Below are 22,236 nucleotides of genomic sequence, written 5' to 3' on the forward strand. Positions count from 1 at the left end.
GAAATATTTTACTGCATATTGTTTCATATTTTTTGAGTTTTGAACCACAAGAATGTATTACCAGCCAGGTACAGTGGCTCACGCCTATAATCCCAGCACTTTGGGATGCCAAGGCGGGTGGATCATGAAGTCAAGAGATCAAGAACATCCTGGTCAACATGGTGAAACCCCGTCTCTACTAAAAATACAAAATTAGCCGGGCATGGTGGCACATGCCTGTAATCCCAGCTACTCAGGAGGCTGAGGCAGGAAAATTGCTTGAACCTAGGAGGCAGAATTTGCAATGAGCCGAGATTGTGCCATTGTACTCCAGCCTGGGCAAGAAGAGCAAAGCTTCATCTAAAAAAAAAAAAAAAAAAAAAAGAATTATGTGGTTTTTTGTATATTCATAGCCTATTTTTGGAAGCATAAACAAAACCTTATTAAAATTGATTGCTTCTAGGGAAGGAAACTGAATGGCTAGGATCAGGAACAAAATGGAAATATTTTACTGCATATTGTTTCATATATTTTGAGTTTTGAACCATAAGAATGTATTACCGGCCAGGGACAGTGGCTCATGCCTATAATCCCAGCACTTTGGGATGCCAAGGCGGGTGGATCATGAAGTCAAGAGATCAAGACCATCCTGGTCAACATGGTGAAACCCCGTCTCTACTAAAAATACAAAAATTATCTGGGCATGGTGGCGTATGCCTGTAGTCCCTGCTACTCAGGAGGCTGAGGCAGGAGAATTGCTTGAACCCAGGAGGCGGAGGTTGCGGTGAGCCATTGCACTCCAGACTGGGTAATAAGAGCAAAACTCCATCTCAAAAAAAGAAAAGAAAAGAAAAGAAAAAGAATGTATTACCTATTTGTATTAATCAGGGTTCTCCAGAGAAACTGAACTAACAGGATATATATAGATATAGAGAAAGAGATTCATTTTGAGGGATTCCATAATCATATGATTTCGGAGACTGAGAAAGAAGTTGCACAATCTGCCATCTGTAAGTTGGAGGCTCAGGGAAGCCAGTGGTATAATTCAATCTGAGTCTGGAGGCCCAAGAATCAGATGTCCAAGGACAGGAGATGAAGAATGTCCCAGCTCAAGAAGAGAGAGCAGACCAAGCATGGTGGCTCACATCTTTAATCCCAGCACTTTGGGAGGTCAAGGTGGGTGGATCACTTGAAGTCAGGAGTTCCAGACCAGCATGGCCAACATGGCAAAACCTCATCTCTACTAAAAATACAAAAATTAGCCAGAAGTGGCGGCAGGTACCTGTAATTCCGGGTATTCAGGAGGCTGAGGCATGAGAATTGTTTGAACCTGGGAGGTGGAGATTGCAAAGCCCAGATCATACCACTGTACTCCATACTGGGTGACCAAGTGGGACTCTTTCTCAAGAAAAAAAAAAAAGGCCAAGCATGGTGGCATGTGCCTGTGCCTGGAGTCCCAGCTACTTGGGAGGCTGAGGCAGGGGAATTGCTTGAACCTGGGAGATGGAGGTTGCAATGAGCTGAGATCATGCCACTACACTCTAGCCTGGCAACTGGTGGTCTCCCTCTCAAAAAAAAAAACTAAATAAAAAAGAGAGACTCGAGAACAAATTCTCCCTTCCTCTGCCTTTTTGTCGGATTCAGGACCTCAGTGGACTAGTTGATGCCCACCCATATTGGTGAGGGCGACCTCAGTCTACCAATTAAGACGCTAACCTCTTCTAAAAATGCTTTACAGACACACCCAGAAATAATGTTTTACTAGCTACCTGGTCATCCCTTAGGCCAGTCACGTTGACACATAAAATTAACCATCGCAGTATTAAAAAATATGTAATAGGCCGAGCATGGGGGCTCATGCCTGTAATTCCAGCATTTTGGGCAGCCGAGTTGAGCAGATCAGATAATCTGAGATCAGGAGTTCGAGACCAGCCTGGCCAACATGGTGAAACCCTGTCTCTACTAAAAATGCCAAAAATAGCATGGCATGGTGGCATGTGTCTGTAATCCCAGCTACCAAAGAGGCTCAAGCACAGGAATCGCTTGAACCCAAAGGCAGAGGTTGCCGTGAGCTGAGATTGCACCATTGCACTCCAACCTGGGCAACACAGCGAGATTCTGTTTGGGGGAAAAAAAATACGTAATATTAAAACAACTAAGAAATACCTGTTTCTGTGAATATGAGCAATGCCTTGTGAACCCTCCCAGAGATAGTCTATACCTATGCTAGCATGGGTCAGCTCAACTCTACCCAGTCATAGTCTACTCTCCAACTCAGTATAGCATCCAAGAACACATCAGCTGATGAACTCACAAGTGCTCAAACCCTTTCTCACCAATGCTTAATGAAGAGTTCACCATATACAATTGAAATGAATTCCCCTGTGTTTCAACAAACTGAGTAAATAAAATAAAAAAAAAATTAATTCCCTGTATCATACAGAAAAATATAAGCTTCGCAGACATGGGGTGGTTTCTTTTTCTTTTTCTTTTTTTTTTTTTCAGACAGAGTCTTGCTGTCTTGCCCAGGCTAGAGCGCAGTGGTTTGATCTTGGCTTATTGCAACCTCCGCCTCCCGGGTTCAAGCAGTTCTCCTGCCTCAGCCTCCTGAGTAGCTGGGATTACAGGCATGTGCCACCACGCCCAGCTAATTTTTGTTTTATTTATTTATTTATTTTGATATGGAGTCTTGCTCTGTCGCCCAGGCTGGAGTACAGTGGCATGATCTCAGCTCACTGCAACCTCCACCTTCCGGGTTCAGGTGATTCTTCTGCTTCAGCCTCCTGAGTAGCTGAGACTACAGGCACATGCTGCCATGCCTGGCTAATTTTTGTATTTTCAGTAGAGATGGGTTTCACCATATTGGTCAGGCTGGTCTCGAACCCCTGATCTCGTGATCCTCCTGCCTCGGCCTCCCAATGTGCTGGGATTACAGGCATGAGCCACCATGCCCAGCCTAAATATGGGCTTTCTTAAGAATAGAAACACCAATACAGCTAGGGAAGCAGTGATGCACTCAGCTATTTCTGTCCTATCTTTACAAAATAAGTCACATATGCCTTGCTTTCCCATACTCTGTGTCCTGCTATCCTCCAATATCTTGCCCGTAAGCCAGCATCAGGCTCCTCACGTCTCTCAAACACAAGCTCCCTAAATCAGTTGAAAATTAGACATTACCCTTCATCTACCATAAGCCACAGCAACAAAGAAGCCACAAAGAATAGTCAGCCTCAGGCTACATGTGATACCCCATGATGAGGAAGTATGAAGTTGAAGCAACAGGAGGAGCAAATTACTGATAACATGCCCAAGTGATGCAAGAAGCAACTTTCCCAGAAGTAATGTGTAAGCATGTGTATTTCAGTTTGAGCTTTTTTTTGAGACATAGTCTCTCTCTGTTACTCAGGCTGAATTGCAGTGACACTATCTCAGTTCACTGCAACCTCTGCTTCCTGGGTGCAAGTGGTTCTCCTGCCTCAGCCTCCTGAGTAGCTGGGATTACAGGTGTGTGTCACCACACCCAACTAACTTTTGTATTTCTAGTAGAAACGGGTCTCACCATGTTGCCCAGGCTGGTATGGAACTCCTGAGCTCAGGCAATCCACCTATTTGGCCTCCCAAACTGCTGGGATTATAGGCGTGAGCCTATAGACGTAATCCCAGCCTGTTTGAGCTTATTTCTATGTGAGTAAGCCTTTGTGCACAGTGGTGATCATGTATGTATATTATGTGCTTATAGATGCTAGACGTATGTTTGTGTGTTTCCTTGTGTAAATAATTCTATGTGTGTACTTTATATAGAGTGTCTGGGCCTGGTGCAGTGGTTCATGCCTGTAATCCCAGCACTTTGGGAGGCCAAGATGGGTGGATCACTTGAGGTTAAGAGTTCGAGACCAACTTGGGCAACATGTTGAAATGCCATCTCTACTAAAAATACCAAAATTAGCAGGTGTGGTGGCACATGGCCATAATTCCAGTTACTCAGGAGGCTGAGACAGGAGAATCGCTTGAACCCTGGAGGCAGAGGTTGCAGTGAGCCAAGATCACGCCACTGCACTCCAGCCTGGGTGACAAGAGCAAAACTCTGTCTCAGAAAAAAAAAGAAAGAAAGAAAATAAAAGTGTGCGTGCGGAGACTGAGACAGAATAGAGTGGCTGGACCAAGGAACCAGAGGAGTCCCTTTGGCTCTCCTACAAGCCCAGCAGTGACTCCAGTGCTCCCTTCAACTTCTTACCCCTTCTCTCTGGGTCCCTCCATATTGAGAGTCTTTTGAGAGTATGGGTGGATTACTTTATCTGTGCTGTACCCAGCCCTCTCCCTTACATTGTGAACACAGTGGCCTCCTTATTCCCATCAGCTTGAGGGCCAAGAGCTTCCTGGTAAAGGCTGGATGATATAATGAAGGAAAGGGAACAGCACTTGGACTGGATCCCAAAAGGAAGATATATTTAGCTATGGCTGAGCTCTTAAAAGCTTTGGGGAGTAAAAGAATTGTTCTATATTTTGATTGCATGGTGATTGCACAGTCATGGTTGCCAAAACCTATAGAACTGTATAGTAGGCCAGGCACGGTGGCTCAAGCCTGTAATCCCAGCACTTTGGGAGGCCGAGGCAGGTGGACCACGAGGTCAAGAGATCGAGACCATCCTGGTCAACATGGTGAAACCCCATCTCTACTAAAATTACAAAAAGTTAGCTGGGCATGGTGGCGCGTGCCTGTAATCCCAGCTACTCGGGAGGCTGAGGCAGGAGAATTGCCTGAACCCAGGAGGCGGAGGTTGCGGTGAGCCGAGATGGCGCCATTGCACTCCAGCCTGGGTAACAAGAGCGAAACTCCGTCTCAAAAAAAAAAAAAGAACTGTATAGTAGAGGACACAAAACACTTCTCAGTTGCCTCAGTGCAGTAGGCAGCGCGTCAGTCTCATAATCTGAAGGTCCTGAGTTGGAGCCTCAGAGGAGGCAAGATTACTTCATTGAGCTGGCAAAGGAACAAGAGCTTGTTTTATTTTATTTTAGCTTATTTATTTGACAGAGTCATTTATTTATTTTTATTTTTTCGAAACGGAGTTTTGCTCTTATCATTCAGGCTGGAGTGCAGTTGTGCAATCTTGACTCACTGCAACCTCCACCTCCCAAATTCAAGCAATTCTCCTGACTCAGCCTCCTGAGTAGTAGGGATTACAGGTGCCTGCCACCGCGCCTGGATAATTTTTGTATTTTTTTTGGTAGAGACGTGCTTTTACCATATTGGCCAGGCTGGTCTTGAACTCCTGACCTCAAGGTCATTCATCCACCTTGGCCTCCCAAAGTGCTGGGATTACAGGTGTGAGCCACCTCACCTGGCCATAAAATGAATTTCTAAAGGTCAAACCATTATGTCCTAGACTGTATTTGGGGAACATTTTGTCTATATGCATACATAAGGAAATGCTTTGCTTTTAAGAGAACGTTTTAACATGCTCTATGGAAAAAGAAGAGATGTCTTTAGGTTACTAGTAAGCATGGAGTTTACGAAAGAATCAATAATTGTTATTAAATGCAATGTATTCATAACACCTGATAACCATTTTGCAGATGTTAATGAAATTTTCCTTTCCTATGAGTCTGAATAAAGGTTCATGAAATTTCAAGAGAAGGAGGAGGAAGAAAGAAAAAGCTGCTCACTCTTGGGGATTGAGAAAGAACTTGGCTCAGGATTCAGGAAACCCAAGTTGGAATCCCAGCCCTGCAATTTACTCAGATGATGTGACCTCAGGCCCTTGTCCTCTCCTCTTTAGCTTTCAGATCTCTATGAAGAAAGGCCTGGCAATGAACACAGATTTCTATCTGCCCCTCTAAGAGCCATTTTATTGCTCTCCCATTCCAGGAACCCTATGATTAGAAAGACATTGTCTGGACTGGGCACGGTGGCTCATGCTTGTAATCCCAGCACTTTGGGAGGCTGAGGTGGGTGGATCACTAGGTCAGGGATTCAAGACCAGCCTGACCAACATGATGAAACCCTATCTCTACTTAAAAATACAAAAATTAGCTGGATGTGGTGGTGCACACCTGTAATCCCAGCTACTTAGGAGGCTGAGGCAGGAGAATTGCTTGAACCCAGGAGGCAGAGGTTGCAGTGAGCTGAGAGCATGCCATTGCACTCCAGCAGAGTAAGACTCTGTCTCAAAAAATAAAAATAAAAAATAAGCCGGGCACGGTGGCTCACGCCTGTAATCCCAGCACTTTGGGAGGCCGAGGTGGGTGGATCACGAGGTCAAGAGATCAAGACCATCCTCGTCAACATGGTGAAACCCCATCTCTACTAAAAATACAAAAAATTAGCTGGGCATGATGGTGCGTGCCTGTAATCCCAGCTACTCAGGAGGCTGAGGCGGGAGAATTGCCTGAACCCAGGAAGCGGAGGTTGCGGTGAACCAAGATCGCGCCATTGCACTCCAGCCTGGGTAACAAGAGCAAAACTCTGTCTCAAAAAAAAAAATAAATAAATAATAAAAAATGAAGAAAGGAAGAAGTAAAAAAAGAAAAAACAGGCCAAGTATAGTGGCTTATACCTGTAATCCCAGCACTTTGGGAGGCCAAGGTGGATGGATCACAAGGTCAGGAGTTTGAGACCAACCTGGCCAACATGGTGAAACCCTGTCTCTACTAAAATACAAAAAATTAGCCAGGCATGGAGTCACACACCTGTAATCCCAGCTACTCAGGAGGCTAAGGCAGAAGAATCGCTTGCACCCAGAAGGCAGGTTGCCGTGAGCCAAGATTGCGCCATTGCACTCCAGCCTGGGTGACATCCAGCCTGGGCAACAGAGCAAGACTCTGTCTCAAAAAAAAAAAAAGAAAGAAAGAAAAAGAGAGGCCAGGCGCTGTGGCTCACACCTATAATCCCAGCATTTTGGGAGGCTAAGGCGGGTGGATCACAAGGTCAAGAGATTGAGACCATCCTGGTCAACAAGGTGAAACCCTGTCTCTCCTAAAAATACAAAAATTAGTTGGGCATGGTGGTGCATGCCTGTAGTCCCAGCTACTCGGGAGGTTGAGGCTGGAGAATTGCTTGAACCCAGGAGGCAGAGGTTGCGGTGAGCCAAGATCGTGCCATTGCACTCCAGTCTGGGCAACAAGAGCGAAACTCTGTCTCAAAAAAAAAAAAAAAAGAAAGAAAGAAAAAGAGAAAAGAAAAGAAAGAACAATGTTGCCCTGAAGCAAAATGCATTTATAAAGTAGTCACGTCACCTTTATTTATTTATTATTATTATTATTATTATTATTATTATTATTTTGAGACAGAATCTGGCTCTGTTGCCCAGGCTGGAGTGCACTTGCACAATCTTGGCTCACTGCAACCTCCGCCTCCCAGGTTCAAGCCATTCTCCTGCCTCAGCCTCCCAAGTACTGGGATTAAAGTCCTGTGCAATCATGCCGGGCTAATTTTTTTGTATATTAGTAGAGACTGGGTTGCACCATGTTGGCCAGGCTATTCGCCAGGCTGGTCTCGAACTCCTGACCTCAGGTGGATCTGCCTGCGTCGGCCTCCCAAATTGCTGGGATTGCAGACATGAGCCACCGTGCCGGCTTTTTCTTTTTCTTTTCTTTTTTTTTTTGAGACAGTCTCACTGTGTAGCCCAGGCTGCAGTACAGTGACACAATCTTGGCTCACTGCAACCTCTGCCTCCCAGGTTCAAGTGATTCTACTTACTCAGCCTCCCAAGAAGCTACAATTACAGGCATGTGCCACAACACTGAGTAATTATTTATTTATTTTGAGACAGAGTCTCCCTCTTGCCCCGGCTGAAGTCCAGTGGTACAATATTGGCTCACTGCAACCTCCGCCTCCCGGGTTCAAGCAATTCTCCTGCCTCAGTCTCCCAAGTAGCTGGGACTACAGGCGCATGCCACCATGCCCAGCTAATTTTTGTATTTTTAGTAGAGATGGGGTTTCACCATGCTGGCCGGGCTGGTCTTGAACCCCTGACGTTGTGATTCCCCCACCCGATCCTCCCCAATTGCTGGAATTACAGGCGTGAACCACTGCGCCTGGCCTAATTTTTAAATTTTTAGTGGAGACAGGGTTTCGCCATGTTGATAAGGCTGGTCTCTAACTTCAGGCCTGAAGCAATCTGCTTACCTCAACCTCCCAAAGCACTGAAATTACAGGCGTGAGCCACTGCGCCGGGTCTCAGATCTTTTAACTAGTACAGATATTCAGACCACAAAAGTTAACATAATTTCACTAAAATGTAAAAATATGTAGATTTTTTTTTGGTAGGCCTATGCAAACTTCTCCTAGAAAAACGTCATTCTTTGTCAAATGTTGGAACCAACCAGAAGACCCCACCAAAACAATATACATGGGCTGCCAGGGGCAAGACAACAAAGTGATGAGCAACTGGTTTTGATTCTCAATTGAGCACCTTTGAGGCTGGGACCCAGGGGTGATGTAGCTGGGCCACTCCTTGGCCTGCCGCCTCAACTCCTGCCTGCCACCCTCAAGGTTTGCTAGATTCAAGTTGTGAGTTATCAGCATATGTAATCTAGCCCCAGGGTCCCTGCAGGTGACAGGCAGGGCTGCTGCTCACATTTGTGTACTTCGTACCATGAGACACCATCATTGTACTCATTATTAATTTATATAGTTATGATGACAGTTTCCAACAGATGGCAGTAAAGTATCTTAAGAAAGAGGCATCTGGCCAGGCACAGTGGTGCATGCCTGTAGTCCCAGCTCTTTGGAAGGCCGAGCTGCAAGGATTGCTTCAGCCCAGTTCAAGACCAGCCTGGGCAACATAGTAAAACCCAGCACTCCACCCCCATCTCCACAAATAAAAAAAAGAAGGGGGGAGGCATCCTTTTCTTTTTGTTTTTTGTTTTTTTGAGACAGAATCTCATTCTATTGCCCGGGCTGGATTATAGTGGCATGTTCTCGGTTCACTGCAACCTTGGCCTCCTGGGCTCAAGCGATTCTCCCACCTCAGCCTCCTGAGTAGCCGGGATTACAGGCTCACTCCACCACACCCAGCTAATTTTTGTATTTTTTTGGTAGAGAACGGGGTTTTACCATGTTGGCCAGGCTGGTCTCGAACTCCTGACCTCCACCTCGACCTCCCAGAGTGCTGGGATTACAGGCATGAGCCACCATGCCCAGTGGAGCTATTTTAAAAATGAAGACTGAGAAGCAAAACTGAGGGGGACTCTATTGTAGAGCCTTGTTTCACTTTTTGCACGAAACAGCACAATTGGAGTCTTAAAGTAATCCCCAAATTGGGTGAATTCCCAGGTGGAGTCTTCTCCCACTCTCCCCACCCCTGGAAACAGATCTCTCTTTTGTCTCTGTCCCACATCATCTAAGGGGATATCACTGACTGCTTTAGTGTTCAAACTCAGGGTCTCTATCACTGTTAAGGGGAAGGACATAATATGACCTACAAGATTTCTGTTCACAGGGATCAATCCAGCTCATTTCCAATTTCTTTTTTCTTTTCTTTTTTTTGGTGGTTAGGGGAGGGGCGTCCAGGGTCTCACTCTATTGCCCAGGCCAAAATGCAATGGTTGCAGTTTCGACTCACGGCAACCTTCACCTCCCAGGTTTAAGCAATTCTCACATTTCAGCCTCTTGAGTAGCTGGGATTACATGTATGCACCCCCATGTCTGGCTATTTTTTGTATTTTTACTAGAGACGAGGTCTTGCCATGTTGTTTGGACTTTTTTTTCCCCTTTTTTATTTTATTTTATTTTCCTTTTTTATTTTATTTTATCGCCCTGGCTGGAGCGCAATGGTGCAATCTTGGCTCACTGTAACCTCTGCCTCCTGGGTTCGAGTGATTCTCCTGCCTCAGACTTCCGAGTACCTGGGATTACAGGCATGTGCTGCCACATCTGTCTTTTTTTTTGGCTTCTTTTTTTTTTGAGACAGAGTTTCGCTCTTGTTACCCAGGCTGGAGTGCAATGGCGCGATCTCTGCTCACCGCAACCTCCGCCTCCTGGGTTCAGGCAATTCTCCTGCCTCAGCCTCCTGAGTAGCTGGGATTACAGGCACATGCCACCATGCCCAGCTAATTTTTTGTATTTTTAGTAGAGATGGGGTTTCACCATGTTGACCAGGATGGTCTCGATCTCTTGACCTCGTGATCCACCCGCCTCAGCCTCCCAAAGTGCTGGGATTACAGGCTTGAGCCACCTTGCCCGGCCCTTTTTTTTTTTTTTTTTTTTTTTTTTAAGTAGAGGTGGGGTTTCACCATGTTGGCCGTATCAAACTCCTGACCTCAGGTGACCCACCGCTTTGGTCTGTTTTTTTTCCTTTTTTAAAGACAAGGACAATGTTGCCCAGGCTGGTTTCAAACTCTGGGCTCAAGTGATCCTCCCGCCTTAGCCTCCCAAAGTGCTGGGATTACAGGTGTTAGTCCAGGCTCAATTTCTTCTTCTTTTCCCCTTCCAATTCTTTTTACATTCATCTGGTGGAATTGTAATCATGTGTCCTTTCTCCCCCAACCAACTTGTAGGCATGTGACCCCTGGCATGCAAATGCTGAGCAAGTGATGACAAGATGGCTGCACTTTATTTGGCAGTAGCCCAACCTCCATCCCCCTGAGTCATTTCTGCGTCCTAGCCCGTCCCTTTTGCTTAAGCCAGCCAGCATTTGTTGCTGGCAATCAATGAACCTTCACTGACAACAGCCACACTTTATGGCGTACCAGGACATGAGTGCAGCCTGGCCCAAATGCCCAGCTTCACCACAATCATATCAAATTAATATTTCTGCCACACCTGACTCAGGTAGCCATTGGTCTTCCCAGAATCTTCCCTATATGTTAAGGCCTTCTTAGATCCCGTCTGATTTGTAACCAACCCTTCCCACACATTCACAGCTGAAGTCAACTGATGCCCAAGGTTTGCTGCAGACAGCACTTCCACCAAAAACAGGAAATGTGCTATTCACATCTCCCAAAAACCTAACTCACTGGGCCTCTGAACTCAACTCCAGCTCCTCAGATCTGAACTGATGCCTCTCTTTCCAGTAAGGCTATTTAGAATTGTTTTTGTTTTATTTTTTGAGACGGAGTCCTCCTCTCTCCCCCAGGCTGGAGTGCAGTAATGCCATCTCAGCTCACTGCAACTTCCACCTCCCTGATTCAAGCAATTCTCCCTGCCTCAGCCTCCCGAGTAGCTGGGATTACAGGCACCCACCACAATGCCTGGCTAATTTTTGTAGTTTTAGTAGAGACAGGGTTTCGCCATGTTGGCCAGGCTTGTCTCACACTCCTGACCTCAGGTGTTCCACCGGCCTGGGCCTCCCAAAGTGCTGGGGTTACAGTCGTGAGCCACTATGACTGACCTATTACTGTTTTTGAGACATAGTTTCACTCTTGTTGCCCAAGCTGGAGTGCAATAGCGTCATCGTGGCTTACTGCAACCTCTACTTCCCAGGTTCAAGTGATTCTCTTGCCTCAGCCTCCCGAGTAGCTGGGACTACAGGCATGCGCCACCACACTTGTCTAATTCTGTATTTTTAGTAGATACCAGGTTTCACCATGTTGGCCAGGCTGGTCTCAAACTCCTGACCTCAGGTGATCCGCCCACCTCCAGCCTCTCAAAGTGCTGGGATTACAGGCGCCAGCCACCTCGCCCAGCGCAGAATTGTTATCTGAAGATAACCAGTTTTTCATCCTGCTCATCATCCAAATTAGATTCATGAGGATGATTCAAGTGCCCCTCAGGTCTTTGTTGGAGTTTGTTTCTACACGAAATTGCTACTTGTAGAGTCTGAATCCAACTTGGCCAGATGTTCCAAAGTACACCTCATAGCACCCTTACCATATGACTTGATGTAAAATCTAAACCTTACATATAGGTAGATTATTTTCATATTTTTATGTAGCCAGAAGCTATACGTGTAGTTCCTGGCAATTATCCACATAACCAAATACCTTATATGGAGTCACACATTCCACTACAGTTGCATGGTTATTTGCATTTTTGAGATTGCATATAATTCTTTTTGTTTTTGAGACAGAGTCTAGCTCTGTCACCCAGGTTGGAGTGCAGCGGCACAATCTTGGCTCACTGCCTCCCAGATTCAGGCGATTTTGCCGTTTCAGCCTCCCTAGTAGCTGATATTACAGGTGTGTGCTACCATACCTACCCAGCTAATTTTTGTATTTTTTTTTTTTTTAAAGATGGGGTTTCACCCTGATGGCCAGGCTGGTCTTGAACTCCTGACCGTAGGTGATCCACCCACCTCGGCCTCCCAAAGTGCTAGGATTACAGGTGTGAGCCACCGCGCCCAGCCTTAATTTTTTGTATCTTTAGTAGACACGGGATTTTGCCATATTAGGATGGTCTCAAACTCCTGATCTCAGGTGATCCACCCGCCTCGGTCTCCCAGAGTACTGGGATTACAGGCATGAGCCATAGAGCCTGGTCCCTTGGCTGGTGTTCTAACACCAATTAAATAGTCCACTCTAGGTTGGGAAGGTGGCTCACATCTGTAATCCCAGCACTTTGGGAGGCTGAGGCAGACAGATCACCTGAGGTCATGAGTTCGAGACCAGCTTGGCCAACATGGCAACCCCCCCCCCACCACTAAAAATAAAAAATTTAGCCTCATGTGGTGGCAGGTGCCTGTAGTCCCAGGAAGTAGAGGTTGCAGTGGGCCAAGATTGCCCCATTACACTCAAGCCTGAATATCACAGTGAAACTCTGCCTCAAAAAAAAGAAAAATACAGGAATGTATATGTTGGGGGAATCAGATTGGGGAGAACACAGGTAGATAAAAGTACTGGCAATGTTCTGATTCTTGAGTAGTGGAGGTTGCAGTGAGCTGAGATCCTACCATTGCACTCCATCCTGGCTAACAGAGCCAGACTCTGTGTCCAAAAAAAGTCCACCCTAGTGATTTAGTCACTAGGCAATCCTGTCTCAGAGGTGAAGGCAGGAGTTTTGAATCAACACATTTAATATCTGCCGAGGATTCAGAGTCTACAAATAGCAATTCCAGTGTAGAAACAGACTCCAACAAAAACCTGAGGGGCACTTGAATCATCCTCATGAATCTAATTTAAATGATGAGCAGAATGAAAAACTGGTTATCTTTAGTAGGTTGCGAATAGAATATGCTTTTAGTAGCGTCAGTTAATGATGGGCAAAAACACCATCTTCCAATGACTCATGATGGGTTTTTACAGATTTAACCTAGAAAGTTGAGACAGTATTAAAATATGGCTAGTTTCCCATGTAAAATATACAAAATAAAGGAACAATGTATTCCCTCACCCTGCTTTCATAGTATAATGTTCTAATGCTAATTTGAGGGTAATTTGTTTAATTTAATTATTTTTTGAGATGGAGTATCGCTCTGTCTCCCAGGCTGGAGTGCAGTGGCACGACCTTGGCTCACTGCAACCTCTGCTTCAAGGGTTCAAGAAATTATCTCGCCTCAGCCTCCTAACAGGGACTACAGGTGTGTGCCACCATGCCCGACTATTTTTTTTTTGGTATTTTTAGTAGAGATGGAGTCTCATCGTGTTCATCAGAATGGTCTCCATCTCCTGACCTTGTGATCTGCCCACCTCAGCCTCCCAAAGTGTGGGATTACAGGCCTGAGCCACCACACCCAGCCAATTATACTCATTTTCAAAAAGCCAGAGAACTTTAAGAAGATTCCTTTATAAAGAAATCACTGTATGTACTAGAAATGTTTACTCACCTCAACTATTTATTTAGAGACAGGGTCTTGCTGGAGTGCAGTGGTACTAGCTCAGCTCACCGCAACCTCCACCTCACAGGTTCAAGTGATTCTCCTACCTCAGCCTCTGAAATGGCTGTAACTACAGGTGTTCACCACTATGTTCACCAAATATTTGTATTTTTAGTAGAGACAGGGTTTCTTTTCTTTTTTCTTTTTTTTTTTTTTTTAGAGACAGGGTTTCTCTTCTCTTGGTGAGCCCATAAACACAAACAACAAAAAAGAAAGAGACAGGGTTTCTCCATGTTGGTCAGACTGGTCTTGACCTCCCAACTTCAGGTGATCCACCCACCTTGGCCTCCCAAAGTGCTGGAAATACAGGCATGAGCCACTGTGCCTGGCTTTTTGTTTTGTTTTGTTTTAAGGGAGAGGGGAATGTCTGATGTCTTGAAAAAATCCCAGGACAGGGTTTCACCATGTTGACCAGGTTGGTCTCGAACTCCTGACTTCAGGTAATCTGCCCACCTTGGCCTCCCAAAGTGCTGTGATTACAGGCATGAGCCACTGTGCGAGGCTTTACCGTAACAATTAAGTATTTTTTTTAGAATTCTCAAAAGCCAACCATTAAGTTTTAAATTTTTCATTTTTTTTGGAGGGGGGACGAAGTCTTGCTCTGTCACTGAAGCTGTTGTGCACTGGTGCAATCTCAGCTCACCACAACCTCTGCTTCCTGGGTTCAAGCAATTCTCCTGCCTCAGCCTCCCAAGTAACTGGGATTAGAGGTGTACACTACCACACTCAGTTAATTTATGTTATTTTTTGTAGAGACGGGGTTCACCACATTGGCCAAGCTGGTCTCAATGCCTGACTTCAGGTGATCTACCTGCCTTGGCCTCCCAAAGTGCTAGGATTACAGGGGTGAGTCACCATGGCCAGCCATTTCAATGTTCTTAGTGGTGAAAATGTACATCAGAATTTAAAAATATTATTTTATTCAATGAACAGTTTGGTTTTTTTTTTTGAGACCGAGTTTTGCTCGTTACCCAGGCTGGAGTGCAATGGCGTGATCTCGGCTCACCGCAACCTCCGCCTCCTGGGTTCAGGCAATTCTCCTGCCTCAGCCTCCTGAGTAGCTGGGATTACAGGCACGCGCCACCATGCCCAGCTAATTTTTTATATTTTTAGTAGAGATGGGGTTTCACCATGTTGATCAGGATGGTCTCTATCTCTTGACCTCATGATCCACAAGCCTCGGCCTCCCAAAGTGCTGGGATTACAGGCGTGAGCCACCGCGCCCGTCGAAGTTTGTTGTTGTTTGGAGACACAGACTTGCTCTGTCACCCAGGCTGAAGTGCAGTGGCACAATTTCGTCTCACCGCAACCTTCAGCTCCTGCATTAAAGTGATTCTTGTGCCCCAGCCTCCCAAGTAGCCAGGACTACAGGTGTGCACCACCACACCTGGCTAATTTTTCATATTTTTAGTAGAGACAGAGTTTTGCTATGTTGGCCACGCTGGTCTCAAACTTGTGACCTCAGGTGATCCACCCACTTTGGCCTCTCAAAGTGCTGGGATTACAGGCGTAAGCCACTGTGCTCAGCCAGGGTTTTTTAATCCAAGTACTTCCATGAAATAAATCCCAAATGTGACATTTAGGTTTCTCCAATACAATTTATTATTTATTATTACATTTTAGCTTGCATTTACTAAGTGTCATGAAAATATTATACTCAAAGTAACAGAGCTCCAGAGAAAGACCATTAACTAAGAAAGAACAGTTTCACTTTCTCAGCATTTCAACTTCTACTTAGCCTGCTTGCCTTCGCACCAGATGTTTGCTTTCATGTGGCTGTTACCATATAATTGTCAAGCCAAAGCTGAAATTTACATGTAGCATCAGGCCAAGTCTGTGAATCCATAAAGACAGGCCATCAACTACACTGAGGGTACAGCCTGTTAAAGGGTCCTTTCTTGACAGTCAATAATGATGAATCCAGAAAAACTGTCTATTCTCTTAGAAGAAAATACACCCCACCTAAAGTCGCAGCTACAATTTTCTACCGAAAAAAATTAGCAAAGGGAAGGAATCAATGGTAAGGACAGGAAATATACTCTGAGAATAGAGTAAATACAATTTACACACGCTGGAGTAAATAGTGACACTTCTACTAAGTTCTTTTATTTTTAAAATTCTGAGAAAAATTTACCCAATTACATTTTATACAGTAATATTTAGCGAATTTGTCCAAAAAGGCTATGTTTTAATTTATTTGTAAAAATAACAAAAGATTCATCACTGAGTCTCTGGGCAATAAGAAGGAAAGAAAGCCTTGCTAGAAATAATAAATAATCTCACACAAAAGGCCAGGCGACATAAGAATACTATAATAATCAATATATTTTCTTTGTATTTATAATAAAATCCATCTGTTAATACTGTGATAGAAAAAATAATGAATCAGTCCACATTATGTAGTAAAAACGGGCTTTGAGGATGATTATGCCTCTCACAATAAAAACATACAAGGATTTCATACAGCTAAAGTACTTTTCAACATAATGACAGTTGTGGGTGAAGGTAAAACTGACAGAGTACTTTAGATTAGCTATGTTTGAGAATCAAGGAATCAAGGGTATTACCCATTAACCAAGCAGCAAAAAGCACTTTCATTTTTCAGAACTATTTTTTTTTTTTTTTTTTGAGACGGAGTCTTGCTTTGTCACCAGGCTGGAGTGCAGTAGTGCAATTTTGGCTCACTGCAACCTTCGCCTCCTGGGTTCAAGCGATTCTTCTGCCTCAGCCACCCAAGTAGCTGGGACCACAGGCACGTGCCACCATGCCCAGCTAATTTTTGTATTTTTAGTAGAGATGGGGCTTCACCAGGTTGGCCAGGTTGGTCTCGATCTCTTGACCTCGTGATCTGCCTGCCTCGGCCCCCACAAAGTGCTGGGATTACAGGCGTGAGCCACCACGCCCGGTCTTCCAGAACTATTTAAATATAGTAGTTGCCATGTAGAAGTTAATTTTACTTTGTGAGTTAGAAAAAGTAAAAATACAAAATTGGAAAACTGCAATAAGTAATCAAAAACAGCTCCAAAGAAAAAAGCCATCAATAGAAACAAAAGGCATTTTTCTAGGTGTATCATGCATAAAAAGAATAATTACATAATATTAAATATATTCCTTAATGAACAGATTAATAAAGGAGGTAAAATTTATAGTCATTGGAACAAATAAACTATATTTAACTACTTGTTTTGCTGTCACTGTTTAAAATGTAAAATAACTTAATGTCTAAAAACTACATACTCGTGAGTGTTTGCTTTTCAGAGCCCCTTTTGAGATATTAAAGAACTGTAATGAATTATGTGAGTATAAATTATCAATACCAGGCTGGGTGAGTTGGCTCAGGCCTGTAATCCCAGCACTATGGGAGGTCGAGGTGGGTAGATCTAGAATTTAAAAATATCTATTTTAGTTATTAGCAATAAGAGAAAATTAAATTGAATGAATTAGCTGGATCAACAATTTCCTACCACACTACTATTATCTATAGCTACCATTGGTATAATATTTTACAAGATGTCTAAGATGTAACTATCGATAGCACTTTTCACAGTATACCAATTTCCATTTTTACTTTCTTCTCCCCTTGTCACTTAAATGTATTGTTTTAACTCTGCTAGAAAATTTTATTTTACAAATTCTTTATTTTAATTACTGAAGAGGTGATTTTAAAACATAAATGGATGCACCTGTTAATCCTGAGATGGTGATGACAGCAAAACTAAAAATCAGATTTTTTTTTTTTCACTCAAATTTCTGCTTTAGTTTTTTTTGGAAGATGGCTGGCAGAATAGAAAGAACAGCCAAGATCATCAGAATAAATATTGAGTTCCAGGAAACAGCTTCCCCTGCTGTTGTAAGTTGGTACAGTGTTGTTCCTGCCTTAATGGCTACAAAAGAAGGAGGTGCGACACCTGAAATAAAAAATAAAAACATGCAGTAAAAACCACCAACTGTTTTTAAAAATTAAAATTTTCTGTGTGCATAAAATTTCTTAATATAGCTATTTCATTTGAGAAAAAAATTAAGAATTTAAAGCTCATTTATTTCCATATAAAGAATTCAATCTTTCATAATCACCTCTTAAGGATAATAAATTTTAAAAACTCAAGAAAAGTACCCAGAGAATTTTACATTTAGCAAAACTGTTTTTTTTCCCCCTTAGACAGTCTGACTCTGACACACAGGCTTGAGAGCAGTAGTGCAATCATCACTCACTGCAGCATCAGTCTCCCCAGGCTCAGGTGATCTTCCCACGTTGGCCTTCTGAGCAGCTGGGACTACAGATGTGTGCAACCACATCCAGCCAATTTTGTATTTTTTGTCATGAGACAGGGTTTTGCCATGTTGCCCAGGCTGGTCTTTAATTCCCAGGCTTAAGCAATTCGCCTGCCTCAGCCTCCCAAAGTGGTGGGATTACAGGTGTGAGCCACAGCACCAGCCTATGGAAAACTTTAAAAGAAAAAAAAGACTCGGCACCATGGCCCATGTATGTATGGAGCCCAAGACTGGCAGATTACTTGAGGTCAGGAGTTCAAGACCAGCCTGGCCAACATGGTGAAACCCTATCTCTACTAAAAATACAAAAATTTGGGCCAGGTGCGGTGGCTCACGCCTATAATCCCAGCACTTTGGGAGGCCGAGGCGGGTGGATCACGAGGTCAAGAGATCGAGACCATCCTGGTCAACAAGGTGAAACCCCGTCTCTACTAAAAATACAAAAAATAGCTGGGCATGGTGGCGCACACCTGTAGTCCCAGCTGCTCAGAAGGCTGAGGCAGGAGAATTGCTTGAACCCAGGAGGCGGAGGTTGCGGTGAGCCGAGATTGCACCATTGCACTCTAGCCTGGGTAACAAGAGTGAAACTCCGCCTCAAAAAAAAAAAAAAACAAAACCAAAAAAATTTTCTGGGCATGGTGGCACGCCCCTGTAATCCCAGATACTCAGAAGGCCGAGGCAGAAGAAAGAATCACTTGAACCCAGGAGGCAGAGATTGCAGTGAGCCGATATTGTGCTACTGCAGTCCAGCCTGGGTGACAGAAAGACTCCTGTCTCAAAAAGAAAAAAAAATGTGCTCCATTCTAGCAATTTCAAGTTTAGGAAATAATAATGTCTATGAGGTGTAAAATAAACATCTGGAAACAATCTAAATGTTCAAAAAATAAGGTTGAGTAGATTGTCATTTATTCTTGACAGTTTAAAGTAGTAGGAGATATATTAACATGGAAAGATACTCAGTGTGAGTAAAAAGAGCAGTATACACAAAAATACATACAGAATGATTGCATTTCATTAAAAATCAAAACAAATGGAAAAAAATTACTTTAGCCAAAGCTGAAATTAAATATCTGAATTTCGCCTGTAAAATGGAGACAGAAAAAAAAATTCTCTTTAGATTCTATGGATATGATATTTAACAAAATTAATGATGTAAGTTTGTCAATAAGTAGCAATAAATAATTGATTTTGGTTATTCTTTTCAAAAACATGTTCTTACAAGTATTAACTTAAGCTTTAATAGGTATTCAATATGTAAGAAATCTGCTCATTTTTTGACATCGAAACAATTCAACTCTAATTGGAAAGAAAAGCAAAACACTCCTACAAAGAACCAATGCTGGTTTCAATAAAAAGAAAAATAAGGACCAGGTGTGATGGCTCATGCCTGTAATCCCAACACTTTGGGAGGGGGAGGCAGGTGGATCACCTGAGGTCAGAAGTTCAAGACCAGCCTGGCTAACATGGTGAAACCCCATTTCTACTAAAAATACAAAAAATTAGCTGGGCGTGGTGGCCCATGCCCATAATCCTAGCTACTCGAGAAGCTGAGGCAGGAGAATCGCTTGAACCCAGAAGGCGGAAGTGAGGCTACACTGAGCTGAGATCACACTGTTGCACTCCAGCTTGGGCAACAAGAGCGAACCTCCATCTCAAAAAAAAAAAAAAAAGATCACTTCTCTACTGAAAATTCAAGTTTAACATTTTAATACTTGATTAGAAAACAAAGGAAATATTTTGCCAAAGCAACATTTAAAAAAAAAGAAAAAACATAGGAGAAAATTACTCAAAAAAGGCAATTTTTTTTCCTCTCCACTTAGAGCAACTGGAGGTAAAGGTCCTGCTTAACCCTGTATTATTAAAACAATATAGAGTAGAAAATGCTCCTCTTTAAAGAGGCGACACAAAACTAACCTAAATCAACACAATGCAACAAACACTTCTGATCATCTATTTATACAGCCAGGCTTTGTGCCTAAGAGTTCTAGATAATACTGGCATATCTGCAGAGAACATGCATGCAATCTAGTCCAGCCGGACACTGTTAGATATGCACACAGTTAGCTCACACACAGCAAGACCTTACCTAGAAAAGTACCTATAAAAAAAACTTTCAATGGCACGTTTATCACAGGAGATGTGATATTAATAAACCAATTAGGCAGAAATGGTGTTATTCTCAAAAATATAATGTAGTTAATGAGATGTTCTCTATGACGTTCAACCTGTAATAAGAAAGAAAAGAATTAGCATCAGATGAGGACAACTTCAAAAATAAGTTACTTAATATAAACACCTTATTTCAAATTCTCATTCCTGATACTTCAGAGCATACCCAATAGAAATGATTAAAAAAAAAAAGCCAGGTGGTGGCTCACGCCTGCAATCCCAGCACTTTGGGAGGCTGAGGTGGATCACCTTGAGGTCAGGAGTTCGAGACCAGCCTGGCCAACGTGGTGAAACCCTGTCAATACTAAAAATACAAAAAATTAGCCGGGTGTGGGGGTGTGCGCCTATAATCCCAGCTACTTGTGAGGCTGAGGCACGAGAATTGCTTAAACCCGGGAGGCAAAGGTTACAGTGAGCCAAGACTGTGTTACTACACTCCAGCCTGGGTGACAGGGTGAGACTCCGTCTCAAAAAGAAAAGAAAAGAAAAGAAAAAAATGCATTAGGAGTTAGCAGATACAAGTTTTTTTGATAACATACACAGCATGCTGCATCAACATAAAACAGATAGGTATCTAACTATGTGGATGCCATTATATTGACACTTTTACTTCTCCACTGATTGAACTTACTAGGATAAAGAATTAAAATTACCATCACAGGTATAAAACATTTGTATTGGAAATTATTAATGTTCATATTTGCCTAACACCTATTTTTATTTGGTCAGAAGGTAATTCTTATTATTTGAGTTAACTTAGGAGTTAATTTATGTTGGGTTAATACATGTAGTTAATTCATGTAGGGACTAAATACTGACCTCCCAATTGACAAAGAGTTACATCAAATAATTTAAAAATAGATGTTTACCTGCTGTGACCATTTTACTGCTTTTTCTGTCAGGTATTTGTATACAACTGGTCTCCCGACTAAGTAGGAAAGCATGTAACAAAAAGAGGCACCAAGTCCAGAACACTGGAAAACAACAAGAAGCCATAAGCATTTTGCATTTTTCCGTCTTATTCACATGGTATATTCACCTGAGTAAAAGCTCATTACTTTACTTCTTTCAGAGGCAGGGAGGGCACTCTGCATGACAACTGTTGTACTTTCTTAGGCCAAATTATAACTCACATGAGATTGGCTAAAAAACTGGCACTTGTGATTACACCTAGTGACTATATCCAAATAATTAATGCTAGGCTTTAACCTAAGAATAAAATTTCAGGAGCCAATTTTCTCCCCACCAATTTCTAAGCTTAAAAACACCACCTCTGGCCTTGGGACTTAACTCGGTATGCTCACCAACACTCTTTGGACTGTACCAGTTACAGAACCCAATAGGAAAGAAAAGCTAAAACACAGCTTATAAATGCAACTAAGTCTATAACTCGTCTGTTCTAGGGGGAAAAACAAATTATAACACTTCCATGCGGAGGGACTTTAACATGAACTCCACTTAAACTAATAAGTTAACGCCTACACAGACTAGTGGTATTAAAATATCATCACCATCTTCATCATTCCATTGTTTTTTTTCAGTCTCCCCAATTTTTTTTTTTTTATACTTACCAAACAAACAAGAAATAAGGCTAGTGGAAAGGGATAAAGAAACCCTGAGAGTATACTGAGAAATATGGAGCCTGGAATAGCAAAGGTTTGCAAGCTGGTAACTTCTAAGTTAAGGATTAGAACATAATTAAGTGAATTTTAAAAGACAAATGTAACATTTCAGGAAAAAAAGTATAAATACAGAAATTATCATGTAATGAATAATATTCAAACATTTAAAAAATATACAACTCTTGAGCTGTAGTGCCTCTAAGTTGACCATTTACTAAACAGTACCATATATACTAGTAAGTGTATGCTACTAAAAGGTTTCCTAGACAAAAATCCAATGTGTACTAGATAGAGAGGAAATGGGCACTTTAGGGGGAGGGAAAAAACAAAAGAGAAAAGGTCTTTCATAATCTTTTAGTGCTTCTCTGATACATTTTATTTTACTCCCAAATGTTTTCAGGGAAATCATATACATATAATTATTTCTAAGTTAATTGTGAAGT

At 42.8% G+C, this 22,236-nt stretch overlaps 1 protein-coding gene across 4 annotated transcripts in view; it reads right to left on the reverse strand.

The window, feature by feature from the left end:
• Positions 1–15,308: 15,308 nt before the first annotated feature.
• The window catches only part of TMEM41B (transmembrane protein 41B), a 30,781-nt gene continuing 23,853 nt past the window's right edge, over positions 15,309–22,236 (reverse strand). For 2 of the 4 annotated variants that reach the window (XR_013523294.1, XR_013523293.1), the window contains exons 5-8: positions 21,743–21,843; positions 21,041–21,145; positions 20,089–20,227; positions 15,309–17,638 (exon numbers count right to left, since the gene is read on the reverse strand). Coding sequence is in view for 2 of the 4 variants with exons in the window: in XM_035265743.3 (XP_035121634.3) it covers positions 17,469–17,638; positions 20,089–20,227; positions 21,041–21,145; positions 21,743–21,836 (508 nt within the window). In the remaining 2 variants the exon portion in view is untranslated. The remainder of the gene's footprint in view (positions 17,639–20,088; positions 20,228–21,040; positions 21,146–21,742; positions 21,844–22,236) is intronic. The other 2 variants (XM_035265743.3, XM_009007647.5) reach the window with 1 other exon arrangement.

This window comes from Callithrix jacchus, chromosome 10 (assembly GCF_049354715.1).
Source record: "Callithrix jacchus isolate 240 chromosome 10, calJac240_pri, whole genome shotgun sequence".
Lineage (NCBI taxonomy): Eukaryota > Metazoa > Chordata > Mammalia > Primates > Cebidae > Callithrix > Callithrix jacchus.